General features: G+C 45.1%; 1 protein-coding gene and 1 pseudogene across 2 annotated transcripts; one reads left to right on the top strand and one right to left on the bottom strand.

Moving 5' to 3' along the window:
* Positions 1–1628: 1628 nt before the first annotated feature.
* Positions 1629–14159, bottom strand: CX3CR1 (C-X3-C motif chemokine receptor 1). The gene is made up of 2 exons (XM_080673953.1): positions 14113–14159; positions 1629–4599 (listed from the first exon to the last, which is right to left on the bottom strand). The coding sequence occupies exon 2, from the start codon at positions 4588–4590 to the stop codon at positions 3520–3522; it is 1071 nt and encodes a 356-aa protein (XP_080530079.1). The 5' UTR covers positions 4591–4599; positions 14113–14159; the 3' UTR covers positions 1629–3519.
* A 5393-nt stretch (positions 14160–19552) lies between these two features.
* LOC308251883 (DAZ-associated protein 2-like) lies at positions 19553–20114 on the top strand (annotated as a pseudogene). Its single transcript has one exon. The product of its transcript is annotated as a DAZ-associated protein 2-like (transcript).
* The last annotated feature ends 3126 nt before the right edge of the window (positions 20115–23240 follow it).

Here is a 23240-nt window from a genome sequence, read left to right as displayed (position 1 = left end):
ACCCAATGGCAAACGGGGGACCTAGGGTGGGTGGCAGCGGGGGGGCGGGGCCAGCTGCGGGCAGCTGGGGAAGATCGCAGGCCAGGCCTCGGGACTGTACCCATGCACGAATTTCGTGTGCTGGGCCTGTACTATAAAATAAACACAATGAAAACTGAACAACCTTATCTTATCTAGTATTCAAAGAAATGCAAGTGAAAATTTATTTTTGTTTCTACCTAAATAAATGAGGAACTATGGTGTAAGAGTGATTTTCCTGTCGAGCCTGTTTTGTGGTTTCTAGAGCTGTCTAGGGCATTTGTGGAGAAACTCTGGCTATTGCCTAACAACGTGCCTCAAACAACAGACATGGAAACATAGCTCCACATATCTTTGAGAAAACGGCTCAGCCCTCCTATGGATGGAGGGAGTCTTGAAAAGAAACCAGATATTTCTAAATTTGCTAAGACCTAATTCTCTCACTTGCTCTCAGATACTACTACTTTTGGGTAGCCCAAAATGTGGTTGTTAGCTCAGCAGTTAAGCCAACAGTATTACAAGTCATGTTGAAACTGAAGTGGTCCCAAGGCCAGGAGAGTGGGGCACGGATGGAGAAAATTAGCTTGTGAGTTGGGACAGATTGCCTGAATTTCAGGGCATAATGGGACACCATCTGGCGGCCAGGTGGTACTCAAGATGGACCTCTCAGAGTTGCGTTTCCATGGTCCCAGGTGTAGTTGTCAGCCTGTGGAGCCAGATGTGAATTTTCTCTCTGGGTGCTCAGGGCATCCCCTTCCTGCCAACATCATCTACCTGCAGACCTCCTTTCTGGGGAATTTTCATTTCCTACCTATGATCTCTGCTCTTTTTTTCCAGAGCCATAATTGACACACGGCAATGTATAAGTTTAAGGTGTACAATGTAGTGATTTTATATATGTATGTATTGCAAAATGATCACCACAATAAGGTTAGTTAACACATCCATCACTTCACATAGTTATAATTTTGGGGGGTGGGGAGGTGGGGTGAGAACTTTTAAAATCTATTCTCTTAGCAACTTTCAAATATACAATATAAGTTAAGATTTAATGAAAAGTTTCATGATTCAACAGCTGGAATGAGGATCATGTAACAATGGAGCAACTTTGTGAATACCTGAGAACAGTTCCCTTCACTGGTTCTTTGAGCCAACACTCCAGAAGGTTCCCACCACCCACTCTGCTCCCAATGCCTTTTCTCTTAAGGGCCCCATGCTCTCTCACTCATGTCCTTTACATATGCTACCCTCTTGCCTTAGAATGCGATCCCCTCCTTTTTGCTTGGAGAACCCTTACCCTTACATATTCAGTCACAAGTCCCTGCCCTTGTGTTACCAATTATTACAAATTATACTTATTTGTTCAGTTCTCTGTTCTGCACTTCAATGTTAAGCACTGCTTAAGCATTGAGGGCAGAGGATGGGTCTCATGTATCTTTGGAACAACTCTGGATCTGAGCTCACATATTGCATAGAAAGTATGCTTAATAAAGGTTTCGTGATGTTCTTTCATATGTTATGTGTCAGTAGCTAAAAATTTCCCATGCCCTTTGACCCAGTTATCCCCCATGGTGTGGAATTTATCCAAAGGAAATAATTGAGGAGAAAGGAAAACACACATGTTTATATTTGGTAAATATTGGAAATAAGTGAAATGTTTATAAACAAAGCAATTGGGAGTAAATTACAGGATCTTGACAGGATCTTGACAGGACATGATTCATCCTCTCATTGGTTAAACAAACATACTGACTGCCAAGGAGGTACCAGAAATACAGCAACGAGTCAGATGCCTTTAATGAGGGCACATCCTGGCAGTCTTCTAAAATGATCATCACAAAACTATGGAGGAACAGAAAGCAATATGTGCCCTCATGTTAAGAGAAGAAAAGCAGATTACAAAACTGTCTGTACATTGTGATCGCGACGAGGGTATGAACAAGATCTGGATGGGCAAATGACAATACTGCATGGTCAGATTACAGATGACATTTTCTTTAGCATCATTATAGCTGTTTTTCAAGCTTTAAAGTTTTAGATCATCCCAAATGTTAACTGAAAAAAAGAAAGCCACTCCTGTGATCCTGGCTCTCCAGGTCGGCAGTGGTATGAATGATGGGGTTATTTCCAGGTGGGCAGGGTTTGCCCAAGATGATTGGGAGGGAATGTTCAAGGCAGTCTGGAGGGCGGGGTCAGGGCAGGTTATTGATCCGTACATCCAGGAGCACCCACAGAATGTCACTCTAGGAACTAGCCTTCTCTGTGTCTGGGCTAGAGCATGCAGCAGACCTGCAGGCTCCTCCAGGCTCTGCCAACACCATCACTTAAACATGGTGCCAGGTGGGGAGCAAGTTGTGGTCTGGGAACCAGATGAAAGTTGGGACCCGCAACAGTTGGTGGCTGGTTCTTCATACTGGAAACAATGCTACCAATGTGAAAAGTGCCATTATCTCCATTCTACAGATGAGGAAACTGAAGTTCAGTTGTCCTAGGCCACTCAATGGGCAAGTGATAGAGAGTTGGAGTTGAAAACCCTTTTCAGTTTGAGCCAGGGTTCTTTCTATTCCCCTTGGGCCCAGAAGCAGGGGGAGATACATGAAGCCAGATGGAAGAAATCTAGATGACAGGGTGGGTGGAGTCCTTTGAAAAGGGGAGGCAATAGGTAATCTCTTGGAGGGTCTCAGAGGCCAAGCATTTGAGTTTGGACTTGAGGCAGTTGGCATTGGGGAACCTTTGTAGGTTTGGGGACATGAGAGAAGGGGTTTATTGAAGAGGAGACTAATAGTGTGTACTGGTTGGTGTGATTGAAGGGGAGGCTAGGCCAGACACATGGTAAAATTGGTGGGCAGCTCTTGTTCTTTCTAATCAAAACAGCACTTACCTCTCCAGCTTCTTGGAAATACATCTCTGTGAATCACTAGCCATGAGATTGGAAGGGAAACTGCCATATTATCTACCCCATGAATACTACCAACTGATGTAACGATAAGCATCTGATACAAACTTGGCCAATCAGAGCCCTTCCTTAGGAATTTTGACCTTGAGAACAGAGAGGGAAGAATGGGTCTCAGTCCCTTTCTGATGACAAAGCCGTGCTATGTGAGTCTGGGAGCTCAGTCACCATGTAAAGATTTGAGAATCAGAGAGAGGAAATTCTGGCTTGATTCAAACCCCGGTCCCATGCACTCTGAGGGCTCAGCCACCCCCTTGTCAGTGCCACAGTGTGAACAATACTTACACCTCCTTTTGACCTAAGCTAGTTTGAGTCAAACTTTTGTTATTTGTAAACAAAAAAGTTCTGACTTTTGCAGTAAGAGACAGGCCTATCCTTAATCATTCAAGTTTTGAGCACAATTCTCAAAAACACCTTAGGGTTTTGGGGGAAGCCACTGGGCCTATTATTTCTTGCACATAAGAAACAAAAAAAAATTTGTCCTCATTTTTCAATGTCAGACTCAGGAGCTCCAGGCTCTCTGGAGGGACAAGGCTTTGGGGATCTCTTCAGAGATGCATGGACGTATCTCCATCGCTGGTGTAGTGAGTCAAGTTGCTGCTCAGAACGCTTTCCCTCCTGCTCCTTTGTGATTCAGATGAGGTGAAACCTACATGGACGGATCTGCCACACAGGACAGCCAGGCATTTCCTATACAGATGGTAAAGGTATCTTCTGAATTTCTCTCCAGCGAATGCATAGATAAGGGGATTGAGACAACAATGGATAAATGCAATTGTCTCAGTCACATTGAGCGCCAATTTCAGATCCCGCTTCGTGTCACATTTGGGAAAGAAGTTATAGAGATTGAGTGTCTCTAAGAAAATCATAATGTGGTAGGGTGTCCAGAAGAGGAAAAACATGATGACCACCAGAAATACCAGTTTAATGGCTTTAGCTTTCTTATTGTTCTTGCAGGAAAACAGTGTCTGCATGATTCTGAAGTAACAGTAACTCATAATGAGCAGAGGGAGCAGGAAGCCAAGAATGTTTGCTTCCATGTTGCGGAGCACAGGCCAGATGTCCTGCAGGACCTCAGGGTAGTCCCCGAAGCACTGGTTTTCCGTAAGCTTTGTGAACATGAACTGGGGTGCTGCCACCAAGATGGCTGCTGCCCAGACGCCGAGGCTGATGGTGACGCCATGCTGCACTGTCCGGTTGTTCATGGAGTTGGCGGCCAGGACAATGGCCAGGTACCTATCGACACTGATGATGGTGATGAAGAATATGCCTCCAAAAAAGCCAATGAAGAAGAAGGCAGTAGTGAGTTTGCACGTGGCGTTGTAAAAGCCTTGTTCCCTTATCTGATAGTGAATCCAGAAAGGCAAGGTGGCTACAAAAAGCAGATCGGACAAGGCCAGGTTCAGGAGATAGATGTCGGTGATACTCTTAGGCTTCTGACTATGGGTGAGGGCAAACACCACCAGCAAATTTCCCACCAGGCCGAAGGCAAAGACAAGGGAGTATACTATGGGCAGGAAGGTAGTTCCAAAGGCCACAATATCTCCTATATGACAGGCTTCCGCACTCTCATCATACTGAAAGTCTTCTGAAATTGATTCAGGGAAGGAGGTAGGCATGGTGATGGTCTGGATCAGAAAGGAAAACAAGGATCAGCATGAGTTCTCAGAGTGACAAAGTCGGAATTCTGTCTGTCCCCATACATAGGCTGACTGGAAGAAACAAATATTGGTTGGTGTCTAAGCAATACATTTCTCAATGTCAGACATGCTGTCTTGTTGTCCTCAAGGCTGTCTCTGTGGAGGCTGTAACTGATTCCTTTTACATTAGAGGAAGTCAGTTCTCTAAGAGTGACTGGCCCAAGGCTACCCAGTCAGTGGGTCAGCTAGCATTTGAATCTAAGTTTTTTGAAGCACAAGACAAACCATTTTTTCTTTTTCTTTTTAAAAATATGTTTATTTATTTTTAGAGAGAAAGTAAGGGAGGATAGAGAAATAGAAACATCGATGAGAGAGAAGCATCATCGGTTGGTTGGCTACCTCCTGCATGCCCCTTGCTGGAGATGGAGTGTGAAACCAGACATGTGCCCTGACTGGGAATTGAACAATGACTTGGTTCATAGGTCAATGCTCAACCACTGAACAACACCAGCCAGGCCAAACCTTTAAATATATATATATATATATATATTTTTAAAAGTTTCTCCATAAGTAGCTAGCTTTATCAGTGTGTGGATGTGGGAGAGAGGGCCATTGGCAGGGAAATGAAGGTGTGGGATGGTGTAGGGGTGCAGTCATAATTCACACTTCTAGTCCCAACTTCCTAAAGCAATTCTCTGCCCCCTTCACTTATTTCCCCCTCCTCCACCCTCTGGACCCTAATGTCTCCTGCAGGAAGCTGAGACTGTAGAAAGAGGTCTCAGACACTCTCCAGAGCCCTGAGCAGACCCACACCCAACAGCCCTCATTTTGTTTTTTAGGAGCCAGTTTTTTCCTTTTCCTCTCAGAACCAACAAGTCCTTCCTTCCCTTAAGAGATAAGACATAGATTCATATGCTCTGTGGTGACTACCTTGCCTTGGTTTGCCCTGGACTTTTCCAGTTTTAGCACTGGAAGCCTCCTCTTGTCAGAAATCCCTCACTTCTGAGCAAACCCACAAGGTAGGTCATCCAACCGCTCCTAGAGAAGAGGAGGTATCACCATAAAAGTGCTGCTTGATCCACTATGGAGGACTGTGCTCAGCCTGCTGCACTGGGCCTGGATGGCTAATTAACTTGATAATTACCAGCCCCACACTTGACTTTGGCCTAGCTTTCCCCACTCTTCTTACTTCCTGTTTCCTCCTGAACAAAAATAGAAAGAGAAGACCCTTCTGAGCAGGTTGGGAAGTCATACTTCTCCCATATTGTCCCTCTCCCCATCCCCCTCCCAGCCAGGACTCACTCCTCTCTCTCCAGAGGCCACAAGAGGAGCCTTGTGCCCTGGTCCCTGAGGCCTTCTGCTCTTCTTTGTGATATCACAGATAGGTACCTCAGAAACCCCAACCATATTTGGGGCACACCTCCTGGTTCTTACTGCCTCCCTCTCCACCACAACTAAAAGCAAAGCTCACGCTTCTTTAACCAAGGGCGTTTCCACACCCCACTGCTTCCTTTTCATGCTGGTTTCACTAAGATGATGTTTCTGCCAGGGTGGGGACCCACCCAGCCAGGGCTTTGGTGCTCCCTCCCAGCCTCTGCCTTGTGTCCAGGCCCATTTGTGCATCTGACCCAGACTCTGCCAGAACTAAGTAGGCCAAGGCTCTGGCCTGGGCTGTCTCAGGCTGGGATGGAGTTCTCACCCCTATAAAAAGCCTATACTTTCTTTGCTTTAGGCTGCAGTGCCCTTTTCTCAGAAAGAAACCTCTGGGTGTGACTTTAATCAATAACATTTAAGTTGAACCATATAAAATGGCTAATATGCAACCATTTTAGAACCACACAAATGTCAGTTTCAAATGGCACAAGCTGACAGGGGAAGACACTGGTGATGGTGGCTTGAAAAAAACACATATCTTTCCAGACATGCAAATAACAGGGCAAATAGTCAAATCCTTGGGGTCATAATTAGGGATCCTGGGGTTAGCTACCCTCTCCCTCCCTTTCCCTGCAGTGAAAGGAGCTGGCATCCTGACCTTGAGAGGAGGCCAACGTCAATATAAATCATTTTGCAGCCTTTCAAGTGCCTGTGCTCAGTCCTGCAAACCCAGAAACTTTGTGCTTTGGGGTTGGCTTGATTTTGCCAAATCTTCATGAGGTGGGTTTGATTTCCACTCTTGGCACCATGCCTTAGACACAGGGACCTCCTACAAATGTCCGGGTAAGTGTTCCTGGGTGAGCAGAGAGATGGGCAGGAAGGCTGAGGGCTGCAGACGGGCTCTCCTGAGATTGCATCCCATGCCTGCCCTCTCTGGCCCAGTGACCTTGGGTGAACTTGGAACCTCTGGGTCTCACATTCCTCATCTGCAAGATTGGGGTTCATTCTCATGCCTGCCCACAGCGCTGTTTTGAAGCGAGCACCTGGCACAGTGCATAGTATACAGCAGGCACTTAATAAATGCATGAGGAAGCAGAAGCACTTTGGACAACCTTTGGAGCCAACCAGGCTATCTGTGGACTCTCATATTTCACTCCTATCCTAGGTGTTATGAAAATTTGGTCTGTAAAGGTTGTTTTATTTTTCCCCTCTAAAATAAAAAAATATTTCATTTTTAGATTTTTTTTTTTTGGTGGGGGGAGAGGGGAGGGAAGAGGGAGGAAGCCAAACTTTACTGAGCTTTTACTAAGCTTGCAGGCTCATTTCTAACTACTCACCATCATTATCTATTTAGTCCTCTTTGCAATTCTGAAGGGAAAGTCCTATGTTTAATTTGCTGCCCTGCTAAATGGCTCCAGGCATATTCCTGATGAGAGGAAGGGGACAGCTGGGAGAAGAGTGTGGAGAAGGCAGAAGTGGTTAGAAATAAACAACTGACTTCCAGGCTAAGTGGCAGGGAGGTCCAAATCCAGCCCCTGACCTTGCTGGGTGCCCTAGTTCAGGGCTGTACACATACAGGGATATTTTTTCTAATTGGCAGTGAAATATCAAATACATCAGGGGTGGTCCTGGTTGGAGAAGCTCAACATCCATTCTACATACACATATGAAGTCCTACAGGCACTTAGCTCTGCATGGCAGGGGGCACGTGGAGAGATCAGCCAGGCACGGTCTCAGCCCTGAAGGGGCTTGTCATCTCAACAGCGAAGAGGCCACAAAGACAAAGACTTTGATAAAAACAGAATGCAGTAGTGTGGCAATTTATCCTCAAGATGGAACACGATTTCAGATATGCTCCGGGAGGGATGGTTTTGCCTGACTGCTTATTGGCCTCATTGCTTATTACAAGTAAAATGGCTGATCAGGGGCCTCATTGCTTATTACAAGTAAAATGGCTGATCAGGGGCATCATTCTAGCTTGGGACCACTACCTGCTGTCCAGAGAGTCCACTCAGGTAAGAGGATTCAGCTCCATGGTGGCTCAGCACTACCAGCAAAGACCCCAGAATTGTCCCAGTCTCTACTTGCTCTGCCTCAACACTTGCACAATGCACATAGTAGATACTCACTCAGCATGTTGGAGTCCCCTGCTATGAGCAATAGTGCATCATGATACAGAGAAAAGAACAGAAAAACAAAGCTTTCAACGAGCTCCTCATAGCCTAATATAATAATAGCAGCATGTTGTACATGCTCAATTAATGGTACCATAAAGAATTATTTCTACTTTATGGGCACGTAGATGCACTCAGAGAGGTGAGCGACTTATTTGAGGCCACACAGCTGGCATGTGGCAGGGCTGCAGTTTGGGCCCAAATGTGGCCAGTCTCAGCGTTTTTCCCAATTTTGCATACATCCCTTTCCCCTACCCAAGACTAGGGGTTCCTAAGAGAAGAACAGTGGGTGTTCTCTTCAGCTCTGTTGACCACTGTTCAACAAAGGAAGAGTTCTGGCACAGAGCAAATGTACAGGAATATTTATAGAAGAATTAATATTGTACCCTAGACCTTCATTCCAGAGCTCCATGTGAATAAGGTGACAGCAGGCCTTTACTTGCCTTGTTCCCAGAGTTGCTCACAGTGTACACAGGTGTCCTTTCTGATCATGGGCCAGGGGCCCTTGAACTCTAGGAGCTTAGTGGCCCATAGTGTGTTGAATGAATGAATGAATGAATGGGTGAATGAATGAGTAAATTAATGAATGAAAGGCCTAGAGAAGTGAAAGAAGAGACACACCAGCCTTCCAAGGCAGATCTCCAGTAAAAAAGCACAGGCCCACCCTCCAGAAAACTTAGAAAATACGGCCCTCATTTCAACACATTTAATGCATGGCTATTGAATATGTCTGATCATGGAACAGACACCAGAATGAGCAATTCCTGTTCTTTCTTCTGTGCAAATGTCAAGGTCCAGCTGCTGTCTCAACTGTGTTATTCCGGGGTGGCCCAGGGTTTTACTTGGTTGGGAAAGGGATTTGAAGTCTGTCTTAGCACTCGAGCCAGTTCAAACCCAGCCTTGTTAGACAATAGCCCCAGAGCATGTGCGGGCACCATTTACATCAGAAATCTGACTCAGAAATCTGATGGCAGGTAGGGCTTCCCCATCACTAAATTATTCCATTGAAGTTAATAGCTTAATCAAGGAACCTTTTTAGGAAGGGTGGGCCCAAGCTGGGTGGACCTTTTCTTTCTGGATCCAGGATTGGGAAATGAGACTGAAGATAGGGCCTCCTGGCAGCAAATGGGGGTAGGATCAGTCCTTGGGGGTGGTCTTCAGGGGAGGTCAAGGGGCTATCAGGAGTCTAATTAACTTCTACTTAGGCTGAACACTGGCTTTCTTGGCCCCTGAGGACTCCAGTATCCAAAGAGGTAAGTAAGCCTTTGCAGTGTCTACTCAGCTAGGTTTATTCAGACAGCGCTGCAAGCGGAAAGGTGCACACCAAGTTCAGGCAGACACTGTCAACCAAGGCTGCACTGCACAGCCTAGGGCAGAAGCCAGCAACAATACCCTCTAGGCTCTTCTCAGGGGTCCTTATGTTCTCTTCCATTATGTCAAGGTTTGATTAAAAGGTGTTGAGCTGGGAGAGTTTGAACTGAACCTAGAAGCTGAGTTTTGAATGGATGTGGATTTCAGACCCCTGTAGAAATGAATTTTGAAGGGCTTGCTTTAAAAAAAATAAAAAGCACCTGCTTACTCCCCGCCCAGCTTGTTCTACTTCCTCTGGTCCACTTCCTTTTCTCAAGCCCACTCTTTTTTTAAAAAAATCATCATTACCCACTGTTTCCAATCAGCTTCCCTTTCCTATACTTCCTCCCTTATTAGTGGCCCAAATCTATTTTCTTCTTCTATCCAATGTCCTTTTCAGGTTGTAAACAAAAGGAGGCTTCATCCCCTCTCTCCTTTTGTTTCAAGTCCTGCTCACTGTTTGCTAGCTCCAGTGCATCTTCTTTTGTTTTTTAACCTCCTTGGGCTCTGTTTATGGCTTTCTAGGCCCTTGAGTGAAGACTGGGTTTGAGTTGCAGTCTAATGTTTAAAAAAAATATTGTGAGGTTTAATTTTTTCATGACAGAATATTTAAAAAGTTATGGGAAGCCCAAGAATTGGCCCATGTAAGTTCAGTCTTAATGCCTGGGAGGGTCTTCCAGGTAGACAAAGATAAAGATGGGAATGAAGGGGGGTGAGGGGATTTGGAGCCAAAGGTACAGAGGATCTGAGCATGGGGAGCTCTCCTGGGTCCAAGGCTAGGCAGAGAGCATGTGAGAGGATATACTAGAAACAGAAGGACATGAGGACCAACTGTAATTGAAGAAACAGATACAAAATTTTAAATTAAGATCCAGAGAATCTTAATTAAAGTACAGTGAAATTTTTAAAAGTAAAGGCGTCTTAATAAAATATTACTGACTTTATTCACTATGCTGTACTTTACATCCCCGGGATTATTTTGTAACTGCCAATTTGTACTTCTTAATTCCTTTGAAATTCACCTTTTGCACCCAGCTCCCCATCAACAGGGAGAAGTGTCATATTTTTAATTGTTATTTGTGCTTACACTATCATACGGTAAAGGTACTTAATAGACATTGACTTAATTAATAATTAATTAATTAATAAACAATTCCACCTCTTCCTCAACTATTTTCTAAACTCATGAAGCATTTCTTTTCAACATTTTAGTTTCCTTTGGCAGAGGTAGATAAATACCTTAAGGTACTTTGAAGAAAAGAGAGGGAAGGCATGTCAAACCCAGAACAAGGCAGGTTCTGCAAGGTGTGCTCACCCAGCACAGGGCCTTCACCTCAGGCACTGTTTCCTCCTGTTGCTGGTTTTGCCTTGGACTCTGTGTTTGGCACCATGTAAAAGTGGGTTGAAGTAGACTCACTGCAGGAGTAGAGATCCACTCATCTTCTTGCATAGGGGACGGGGTGCAAGTGGTAAAATGTGTTGAATTCAAGGCCCCTCCATCTGCCCCTCTTCTACCTTCTCAGCCTTAGCTCTCCCTGCATTCTAAGAGGTGTATGTATGTGTAGGGTTAGACGAGGCTGGCTTATCCTCAGAGCATTCCGGAAGTTTGGTTTAGTCTGAGTATAGGGCTCCAACAAGGATGCAGAGAGAGCCAAGACCAAGTAGGCAGAAGAGTCTCAAACTCCATGCTAAGGAACTATAAGGACAAATTATAAACGACTTTGAAATAGCGCCCCCCCCGCCCCCACTCCCCAAATATTGCTGGTGTCCTACCTAGCACCCCTTCCAGGGCCACCTTTGCCTTTCATTGGTTGATCTAATTTACTACTATGTTGTAACCAGCTGAGAGCAATACCATGATTTTTGCTCATGGAAATAAAAATTGTGTCAGTGAGTTGCAGGCGATAATTGTCTTGCAGATAAGGACCGGTTTTGCGTTTATCTGTAAATTTATCTCAGTATTTCTGGAAGTGTTTCATCCATGCTGTTGCTGAGACTGTGATCTGTCCTCATTGCTGTGCAGGACACCACTGTGTGAGTGCTCCATTCTTGTCATCATGCTACTGTCAGTGCACTCCAGGGGTGGGGTAGGGGGGCTCTCAGTCTGAGACCATGTGAACAATGCTGCCATCAACATTTTTCTACATGCATCTACATCTCCTTCAACATAGGTACATTTTTAAAATACAGACCAAAAGGCAGACTACTGCATAAATCCATATACATAAAGGGGAGGAGGCAGCCAAATGTCCCAGATCCCAGTGATAATCCATATTGTTTAGGGAAGCACATCTGGGTGGTAAACATATGAGCACAAGCAAGGAAATAAAGACCATAAAAGTCAGGATGGCAGTGACTTCTGGGACAGTGGGCATTGGGGTCAGGAAAAAACAGAGGGAGGCTGCTGGGCCGCTGGCCCAGTTCTTCCCACTGCCTGGAGATCAGTTTGTAATAATTTGTTAATCTGCACACTGTTCTTTGAGTGTTTCATAATAAACATAGGTTTAAGGAAAAGGCCAAAAAGGGTCTGGGGAGATATTTAAAGAGATGTGCTATGGGTTTTCTCCCTTCTGAGACTCAAAATACAAAATAGCTGCACTTTGGCCAGACCCAACGATGAGGTGGTTGAAGCACCCACTGTGTCCAGAGAGCCACGAGGACTCCAGTCCTTTGGCGGCCAGCATGTTCTGAGCCCCCAAGGTGGGCAGGCAGGATCAGGATCAGGCTGGAAGCCTCAGGCTTCTCTTGGCGCTCCTGGGCAGACTCAGGATCCCTGAATGTGCTGCTGGGAATCAGAGCAAGTCCTTGGAAAAGTCAGTGAAGACCTGGCCTGTGCCACCTGGCTCATAGCTGTGACCTGCTATGCGACAGTAGACGTTCCCCTCTCTGTCCAGCTCAGCCACTGCAGATGCTGGTTCTGAACATCATCAAGGGGGCAAAGTTTGAACCTGATGGAAATGGGCAGCTGAAGACTCCATTCCAGGTCAGAGGCTGGGCTGGAGAGGCGTCAGCCGAATGTCTCAGGAAGTCTGTTCTTTGAGGCCAGGATCTCTGACACTGCTGCCCTTCCAAAGCCCAGCCAGGGTGGGATGGGGAGCTCAGGGAGGGTGGGAGTTAGTGTGGGGATGGGGAAGGGAAAGGAAGGTGGTCCTGTACTGGGTCAGCTCTGGCTTGTCCCTTCCTCTCCTGTCCCTCACAACCTTATCTGAAAGTAGCCAGTGATCTTGAAGTACACAAACTTTCTGAGCCTCATTTTCCCATAATGACAACATATATTGTTTCTTGAGCAACAAATATGGGCCAGGAAGTGTGGTCAGAACTTTATATATTATACCTTAATCATCACAGATACTCAACATGGACCCATAACCCAGCTTCAATGAATATAAACTCACGACTAATTATCAATTCACAGTCCATCTTTATTTTGAAAGCAGGACTTGAGACTTAGCAAGGTCAAATACAGAGCCAGGGCTTCATCCCAAAGCCAAGCTGTCTTACCCCACCCCCACCCCCAACCCATCTGTGACATGGAGAGAGTGACAGTTGTTAAGCAGGGGGTGGGATGGGGAGTATAGCTGGCATGTGGCTGACACACAGTAGGTGCTCCCTTCCCAAGGGCATGAGAAAGCACCAGGTCAGCCTGAGAGTTAGGAGAAATCTAGCTGTGCCCACTCATAATTTCTTTCTGAAGACCGAGTTTTCCAATGACACAAACCTTATGAACTTGAGTGTTCTCACAATGATTATAACAGCGTATAGCAATATTGTGCCAGCAATTTATTAATTAAAGCTGTCTTCATGATAAATGCAATAGGTACTCTTTATAAAAATGTAGCTGCACAAAAAAGCATGGAAATAAAAGGGAAAAAACACACAAACTATCTACAATTTAACTTCCCAGATTCAACCATAACTAGCTTTTAGCTTCTTAAGTCCAATCTTTATGCATATTTTATATTTGTATATTCATATTAAGTATATTTACATTTATAGTTAAAATGTAGGTGCTATTTTTATTATAAAATTTCACTTTTATTATAAAAATTTCAAACATACATAAAAGCAGAGAGAACCCCATGCACTCATCACCCAACTTCAACAGTGAGCACCTATGGTCAATATTTAATCTATTCCCGACTTCATGCCCTGCTGGATTGTTTAAAAATAAATTCAAACATCATAGCATTTCACCCATACACAGTTAAGTGTGAATCTCTAAAATAAGGACTCCTTTAAAAAAAAACCTTTACTACTATTGCTCACCTTAAAAGGTTAACAATAATTCTACAGTATCATTCAGGTGCACTTTTAAATGATGCTTTTTTTTTTTTTTAAGTTAATGTCAAATCATGGAGCATTTCTCCAGGCCCTTACTAATGCTTCTGATCATATTCTATCATGTTGAGTATATCATAAGTGATCTAATCAGTCACTGCTCCCTACTCCTCAAGCCCTTCGGACAGTTAGGCTACAACATCCTCAGATTAATGGTCTTCCTTGTTGGCATGTGAAGAAAACCAGCATCATTACCCCACTTTAACCTCTGACCAGTGTCCTGCCCCACGTGCCCACAGGTGCTGATCGAGTCCTCTGCTCCTACCTGGGCTGGGCTTGGGAAGGGAACTTCTGAATGTGCCAATCAGCCACTCTGTTCCATGTAGACTGTCAGAGAGCATTTCCCTTTTCCTCCCTCTGAGGGCATCTTTATTTGCAAAGTTAGCCAATAGTGTCTGGTTTCCTGTGAGGTAGGCTATCTTCAAACACTGCTGCAAGCAGGCTCAGAAGCTCCAGGCTGGAGGCCAGTTGACCACAAAATGATTAGAATTCACAGATGTAGAAGACCCGAGCCTCCTAGGGCGGACCAAGACGGGGCTGGAGGGAGTGATGATTTGGGGGCTGTGTTTTTTACCCAAACATGGGTGGAGGGTAGGGATAGTGCAACTCTCTTTAATGGCACACTGTTAGGCAAGCTGAGAAAACCCACAAAACATCAGCTTTTCTGCCCATGAAAGGGAGCCCATTATATTCACTGGACAGCATTGGGGTGCAGATTAAATGAGCTACGGGGGGGGGGGGGGGGTTGCTTATTAGAAATACAGCACCTCACCCTAGACCTACTGGATTCAACTCTGAAATTCTTCAGAGATTGATAAAAGCATTGAGTTTGAGAAGTGTTGGCACAGAGAGCACCTAGTGAGTGCCTGGCATCTGGTACATGCTTAATAATTATGTTTTTCTGCATCTCCTTCCTTCAAGGCATGTAGTGGACCCCTATACCCTTCTGTCAAGTTACCCAAGTTACATACATGATAAAGCAAACTGACCAGGCTCCTTTCAGCATTATCTCACTGCTCCAGCTGGATGGGGTGCCCAGCTGGGACCCGACTCCTCCAGGGCACACTCCTGCCCCAGCCTGCTTATTCAGAGGACAGCACAGATCTCAAGCACGAGGGCCTCACTGCCTTCCCATCACGTCCTTACCTGCCTAGCTCATGCTCAAAGCAAACACTATTTCTGGTCCGTCCCTATCCCAGGATCTAGCCAGAGTTTGGCCTTGGGAGACACTCAGTACATGTTGAGTAAATGTCATGATTCCTCCAAAGCCTTCTCTGGCTCCTCCCTGCCCACCTCACAGCCTGCACCCCTGCACCATGTTAGCTCTGGTTGTTGTGGCCTCCTGAGGTCAGGGTATACTGTGTGCTCCCCACTGTGCCTCCTCCTCAGTCCTGCAGGCTGGGACTGCAGTGCCACAGGCTCCGTGACCTGCTGGCATTGGGAGAAGCCCACCATTGGTTTCCTCTCTTTGTCTGTCATTGGTCTCAATGTTATGCCCCTTTTCCCTGCCTTCAACCCAACTCCTACTTCCCTGAGTGCTCCTTTCTGGGATCTGGCCAAAACTTTCTCTCCTCTTGTCACACACTCTCCCCAGACAATATCTACTCTGTGTCAGTGACCATCTGTGATCTAACTCCCCCATCTCTGTGTCCAATGGTGCCTGTATGACCCCCGATGGTCATCCATGTCCTTCACACCTTCATTTACCCCACTGACGGTTCTCCACCTCAAAGCCAGAGAGCTCTTTCTAGAACCCAAACTGCTGACTTAACCCTCCAAGGGTTCTGCTCACTAAAGTTCAAGTCCCTGGCTTGTGAGCATGGCCTTGGTGAGATCCAGCCCCTTGGAGCTCCCCACTCTCTCTAAGCACCCCCAGCTACTCCTGCAGGCATTTCCCTTCCTACCTCATGGGGCTAGCGGGGCTGGGGTTCCATTTTACTCTCCTTGGAAGCTAACAAATAAGGCTGGCAGAAGACAGGACTTGATGACTCTCGCCCAGCCAGCAGCCTATTTGTGCAGGTTCCCTTTTCTCTCAAAACCCACAGGGTGACATGGGGGCCCAGACGGACACCTGCACGCGAAGAAGGCTGCATGATGAGAGAGGAACTCCGGGCTTGGGGAACGTGGCATTTTATAATAAGCAGTGAACAAGTCCGGTCTTTGGTGCTGAGGCAGATATGACATCAACCCTCAGACTGCAAACTGTAGCCTAAGAAATGGCCAACAAAAGAGCGGAGGGGGCTTTGCTTTCATGGCACACTCAGCCAGATAGGAGAGCCTCGGCAGCTTCCCACTCCCGCCACACCTCCTCAGGCCTCACAAAAATAGCGTCCCTGGCTCTGCCCTGAGGACCTTTTCTTCCCTGGACCCCTGTCTACCCCTCCCCAGTCCTCTCACTCTGGGTGCTGCCCAGTCTTCATTCCTCATTTCCCCAGCCCCTCGGGCCTCACCCTTTGTCTGAGCTGTTCCTTAGGAAGGGAAGCAGAACATGCTACCATCCAAATATGCCACTTCGTCATATTAATGATTTTGAGCTGTAGGCACTTAAAAAAACAGCAAATACAGGGAGAGGTCTACTCTAAACTACTGTCTGCCTGAAGGCATTTCCTCCAAGGGGATCTCATTGTCATAAATCCCCTCCCAGGGAGTTTCATCAACCATGAAGATTGCCTCTTGTTACAGGAGACAACAGAAAGACACCACACCCAACTATTCTTCTAAGGGCCCATTCAGCTTCCCTAAAGATCTTTTCCTCTCCCTCTGCCCTTTCCCCATTATGCTGGTATTTAAGCCTGAATTCTAAGCCACCTCCAGGAGTATTTTTCCCTGGGCATCTCCCATATAAATATGAGATCTCAATGTTAATTACCTGTTTTTCTCTTTTTTAACCTGTCTTTTATGATGGGGTCTCAGCCAAGAAGAACTAAGAAAGAAAATTATTTTTCCTCCCCTACAGTTTCTGGTGACTCAGGTGGAACCTCTGAGATACCTCGCTCGCTCAGAACCTGCAGATGGAATCCCAGGAAAACTGGCAAGAGCCAGTGAAGGGGAACAATTGTTTTTTCTCCCCTACTCTTGTTTATGAATTCTTTACCATCCTCAGTTTCTCTTGCCATTGAAACAGTAACTGCTAATGATGGCCTGGTTTTTCTTGGGTGGTGAGATGAAGATGTGTTAGGCTGGTTTCGAGGTTAAAGCCATGGTGGACAGGCTGTGAGGATGGTGGGACCAGCCTGGCAGTGATGGGCACAGACCTACAAGGCAGGCGAAGACTTGGTTTGGGTTAAGCTTTGTGAGAGAGACACAGCAAAGGGTAAGAAGATGACTATGCCTTGAATGCCAGGCTAACATATTCCCACTCTATGCTACAGAGCCTGGGGGATGACCACAGCAAACTTTTAGGCAGCAAGGCCATGTGCTAGGCAATGTTCTAAGTTCTCAATGCACATTAACTCATGTAACCTGATGACCCCAGAAGCAAATAACATTATTATCCTCATTTTACAGGTGAGGAAACTGAGGAGAGGAGAGGTTATATAACTTGCACAAGGCCACACAGCTCATAAGTGGGCAGAGCCAGGATTTGAAATTAGCATCTAGGTTTCATTCTCAGTGAGGGTGACATTGCCTCCAAGGGGGATAAAAAGTGGGTTTTGTGCTTTACATCTAAAGCACAGTTTATACATGCAGAACATTAACAGATAGATACCATGTCCATGTTGTTGAAATTTCATCAGAGGCAATTAAAGATGTAATGTCTAAAAAGACTTACTGACCAAGATGGCAGCAGATTAGGTGGAGGCTACACTGACCTTCTTCCAGAATCAAACTGGAATTACAACTAAAATATAGAAAAATCTTCCTGAATAACCAACTGAAGACTAACCTTATAACCAAGTGTGGTAGGCAGTTAGACAGACATGAGCAGAGCAAGGACGATGGGCCACATACAGAAGGTCACCAGGACGGAAAGCCCTGGGTGCCTAGCAAAGAACAATTGTAGGGTGGAACCTCATCCTCAGGGTGACCTTTACTCCCCTAGTATATCGCTGGGCATGTGGTTTGGACCCTCTGACCTTTCCTTCCTAGAGATAAAATTTAGGCCTCAGTTGTATTTCAGCTCCAGGCCCAGAAAAACAGACAAGTGATGCCACAGCTGACCTCAGGACCAGCTGCATTGAATAGTGATCCCTACCCAGTGCCCACCAATCAATCAGTGGAGACCCCAAACCTGAAAGGACACACCTGGAAAGCTGCTGAATATTCTATTGAGATCTTCTCCTGGGACCTCCCCTAAAATCCCCACCATTAACACCCTTAGGCTGGAGGACCCAGTACGCTCCAGGAGGAGCAGCCCTCCCCTTTCCCCTCCCCTTCCATACCCCCCAGGTGTCACAGTTACCTTCCTCACTCCCAAGATCCAAGGGCCCTTCCTTTGCCTCTATCACTTGTTTCCTCAGCCCATTTCTTCTACGAATTACTTCTTCTACCTCTGTGATTTTATAAATAAATGTTCTCTTCGCGTTTGAGTCTTGGCTCTGAATTCTTTCCTAGCCAGAGCTCAAGTACCGAGGTTGCTGAACCCAGTTCCAGTCTGGCCCCACCAGTCTAACACCTGGTGCCTTTCCTGCCGCCCACAACACAAGGACTTAAAGAGGAGCCCAAGTTGAGACTGCTACGAAGTGCGGAGGCTATCCCACAGGCAGCAGCTGAAGGTCCAGAGGTATATTTCAGCTGCAGGGGGTTCCCCCTGAGAAGTCTAAGGTCTAAACCCCAAGCTGGGTTCCTTAGCCCAGAGCACCAGAACTAGGAAAGGTGCCTGCATAATATCTAGCTGTGAAAAGCAGCAGGGTTTCTATCCGCCTGGGAGAAATGACTAGAAACCAAGGTAACCTCTTAAAGAGCCAACACAAAACATTGCATTTGCAGCCACTCACCTTGGGCTCTAGAAGAGGGAGGGCAGAGCAGCGGTCTAGAGCTGTGTGAGGAGAGTCTGCAGTTGGTGGTTCTGGGGGGAGAGCTGAGAGGTCAGCAGCTGGGATTCCCATGCTGAGTCATTCCCCCATATTGCAGAAACCATCTTTCTCAAGCAGATCTTTCCCATCCATCCAGCATTAGCCTGGGGGAAGCAATAGCCTCACCCACGGGAATACCTGGGGAGCTTATGCCCTGCTGAGGACATACAGCTAGAGGCTGACTACGTGACTGAAACTACTAGAGAGCCTGTAGGCAGAGGCAGATCTCTGGGTGCTTTGAGTCTTTGCCTGACCTATTCCTGGACCTAGGGCTAGTAAAAACAGACCTTAGTGCCCAGCTTGGTCCTTTCCATACACACCCAGGACCGCAAGTTGTGGATCGTTGATAGCTCCAAACAGGCTGCTCAGGGCTTGGCACAGACAGCATCTGACATTGACCTGCACCCAGTACCTCCAAAGAGTCCCAGAACTGATACACTCAGTGGCCAGCTTTAGACAACAACAGAGCAGCACCCAATAAGCTTCACAAGTAGCATATCTACAGGGAGATATTGGCAGGCACCAAACCTTGCTGAGATGAAGTCCGCTTCATGTGCTTTGTGTGATCAGCACCTACACGGAAGCCTGCATGCTGTGTTTGGGGTTGAGCCTCACTGTCAGCCAGCCTGAGGCTCCAGCACAAATGGGCCATTATCGATCAAAACTCAATTACAGACTCGGTGTCGGGTGATGCTAGAGGACGAATCAGCACATGACCCGGAAGTGACTATGAACAGGAAGAGGACGAAAAAAATAACCATACGCTACGCCGAGCCAAACCAGACCGCAGCCACCACGAACAGCAAAGGTCAATATCCAACGCAGCCAACCTACTCTGTGCAGCATCCTGGGAATCCAGTGTAACCTCCGACCTTGCATCTCCCTCAGGCTCCACCCTATATGGATGCTCCACCTGCCTACTCAGAGCTCTATCGTCCGAGCTTTGAGCTTTCCTGGCGCCTCACTGTATCTTCCTATGGCCCAGTCTGTGGCTGTTGGACCTTTAGGCTCCACAATCCTCATGGCTTATTATCCAGTTGGGCCCATCTATCCACCTAGTTCAACAGTGCTGGTGGAAGGTGGGTATGATGCAGGTGCCAGATTTGGAGCTGGGGCTACTGCTGGCAACATTCCTGGATGCCCTCCCAATGCTGCTCAGCTTGCAGTCATGCAGGGAGCCAATGTCCTGGTAACTCAGCAGAAGGGGAACTTCTTCATGGGTGGTACAGATGGTGGCTACACCATCTGGTGAAGAACCAAGGCCACTTCTGTACCGGGAAAGACATCACATACTTTCAGCACTTCTCACAATGTAACTGCTTTAGTCATATTAAACTGAAGTTGCAGTTTTAGACACTTGTCCTTGGGGTGTCTTTCTGGTGCCCAAACTTTCAGGCACTTTTCAAACTTAATAAGGAACCATGTAATGGTAGCAGTACCTCCCTAAAGCATTTTGAGGTAGGGGAGGTATCCATTCATAAAATGAATGTGGGTGAAACAGCCCTAAAGATCTTCCTTTAATTCCTCTGGAGTAATACTGTACCATACTGGTCTTTGCTTTTAGTAATAAAACATCAAATTAGGTTTGGAGGGAACTTTGATCTTCCTAAGAATTAAAGTTGCCAAATTATTCTGATTGGTCTTTAATCTTTAAGTCTTTGACTTATATTGCTTGTTATAAGTGAAATGCATTAGTTGTCTGCCTTTTCTTTTCCATCTTTTGTTCCACATCCCACATCCAGCCCATCTTCCATTTCCTCCTGCCAATCTCCATTGAATCAGTAGTGCAGGACAGAAAGCCAGTCAAGGATCCTCTGAAACCCCATCTGTGACCAAAGCACAGACCCCATTATTTGTTTTTGCATCTTCTCAGGCAAAAGTGGAGGGTGCCTTTTGGACCCCCTTCATAGGCTGTCTCTTCATACATGAACCAAACCCAAATTTGCTTTGGTGCCAGAAAAACAGCTTATTTGAACAAAGGATAGCAACACAAACCATAAACAACAGTTTGTTTAAAATGTGTATGTGTGTTGGGGGGGGAGCAAGGAGGAGGATGTATTTCATAAACCTGATGACTTTAGAGCCAAACTTAAAAAAAAAAAGAGCCAAACTTAAGAGGAGTTGCAGATAAAAAACTGGTTACCGCCCTGACCGGTTTGGGTCAGTGGATAGAGCATTGGCCTGTGGACTGAAGGGTCCCAGGTTCGATTCCAGTCAAGGGCATGTACCTTGGTTGTGGGCACATTCCCAGTAGGGGGTGTGCAGGAGGCGTCTGATCGATATTTCTCTCTCTCATCAATGTTTCTAACTCTCTATCCCTCTCCCTTCCTCTCTGTAAAAAATCAGTAAAATATATTTTTTAAAAAACAACAACTGGTTACTATTTATTGTCCAAGTGTCTGATGCAGCTACTCATGGCTCCCAATAATTCCTAAGCTGGGTTAATGGGGCCATGTTGTGAATGCCTCTGCAAAATGACTTGAGACTAGTGATATCTCATTAGGGTTAAGAATATTTCAGGGATCCTTAATATTTTAATTTTTGTGTGTGTGTGTTTTTTTGCAGTTTGGTTTTATTTTTATAATTTCAGTTCATCTAAATTTTGTGTTCTGTACATGTGATGTTTGACTGTACCACTGACTGTTATGGAAGTTAAGCGCTGTATGTCTCTCTCTCTCTACACTGTGGTGCACTTAACTTGTGGATTTTTTAATACTAAAAATATAGAATAAAGACTATTTTGAATATCTGAATAAAGTGATGAAGTTGCATTAAAAAAAAAAAACCCTCAATTACAACAGGGGGGTCCACACAATGCACACAGGACATTCTTAGAGTACCTAGTTCTAGTGATCAAGGAGACTGTGCCACTGGGTCCCACCGCTACCTAAGGCCACTCTACCAAAACTGGGAGGCAACCATACAAGAAGAAAAAAAGACATTCAAATAGGAAAGGAATAAATAAAACTGTAATGTTGCTGAAGACATGATACTGTATACAAAGAATCCTACAGATTCCACTGAAACTAATAGAACTGATAAATGAATTCAGGAAAGTAGAGGATACAAAATTAATATTCAGAAATTGGTTGCATTTTTATATACCAATAATGAAGTATCAGAAAAAAAAATTAAGAAAACAATACATTTACAAGTGCATCAAGAAAAATTAAAGTACCTAGGAATAATTTTAACTGGGAGGTAAAAGACCTGTGATTAGAAAATTATAAGACATAGAAGAAAAAAATTAAAGAAGACACAAATAAATGGAAGCATTTACTGTGCTCATGGATAGGAAGAATTAAAATAACCATACTATCCAAAGTGATCAATAGATTCAATGCATTCATATTTTAATTCCTCTTAAAATATCTGACATATTTGACAGAACTAGAACAAATAATCCAAAATTTATATGGAACCACAAAAGATTTAGAATAGTCTCAGCAATCTTGAGAAAGAAGAACAAAGTTGTAGGTATCATACTATGTGATATCAAACTATACTACAAGGCCATAGTAATTGAAAAAGTATGGTACTGTCATAAAAACAGACATGTAGATCAATGGAACAGAATAGAGAGCCCAGAAACAAACACTTACCTACATGGTCAATTAATATTGGACAAAGGAGACAAGAATATAAAATGGGGTAAAGACAGTCTATTCAATAAATAGTGTTGGTAATACTGGATAGATACGTGCAAAAAAGAAAAAAAAAAGAAAAAAACTCGCCCGGCTGGCATGGCTCAGTGGTTGAGCGTCAATCTATGAGCCAAGAGATCACGGTCAGGCACATGCCTGGATTGTGGGTGAGGGGCATGCAGGAGGCAGCCAATAAATGATTCTCTCTCATCAGTGATGTTTCTATCTCTCTCTCCCTTTCCCTTCCTCTCTGAAATCAATAAGAATATATTTTTAAAAAAACTAGATCACCTTCTTACACCATATACAAGAATAAACTCAAAATGGATTAATGACTTACATGTAAAGCTTCAAACCATAAAACTTGTAGAAGAAAACATATGCAGTACAATGTCAGACATTTCTCTTAGCAATATTTTTCTGATATATCTCCTCAGACAAGGGAAACAAAAGAAAAACAAACAAATGGGACTACATCAACTAAAAAGTTTTTTTCACAGCAAAGGAAACCATCAATAAGACAAAAAGACAACCTACTAAATGGAAGATATTCGCCAATGATACATCTGATAAAGGGTTAATATCCAAAATAATAAAGAGCTCAAACAACTTAACACCAGAAAAACAACTCAATTATAAAGTGGGCAGAAGACCTGAACAGATACTTCTCCAAGGAAGACATGCAGATGACCAATAGATACATAAAAAATTGCTCAACATCACTAATTATCAGA

Source organism: Plecotus auritus (assembly GCF_963455305.1).
Source record: "Plecotus auritus genome assembly, chromosome: 6".
Taxonomy (NCBI): Eukaryota; Metazoa; Chordata; class Mammalia; order Chiroptera; family Vespertilionidae; genus Plecotus; species Plecotus auritus.
The sequence above is the reverse complement of the archived record's forward strand: the minus strand, read 5'-3'. Positions and strand labels throughout refer to the sequence as shown.

What these genes read in the sequence shown, in the direction of transcription:
- CX3CR1 (XM_080673953.1), bottom strand. Translation starts at nt 4,590, where the DNA reads ATGCCTACCTCCTTCCCTGAATCAATTTCAGAAGACTTTCAGTATGAT.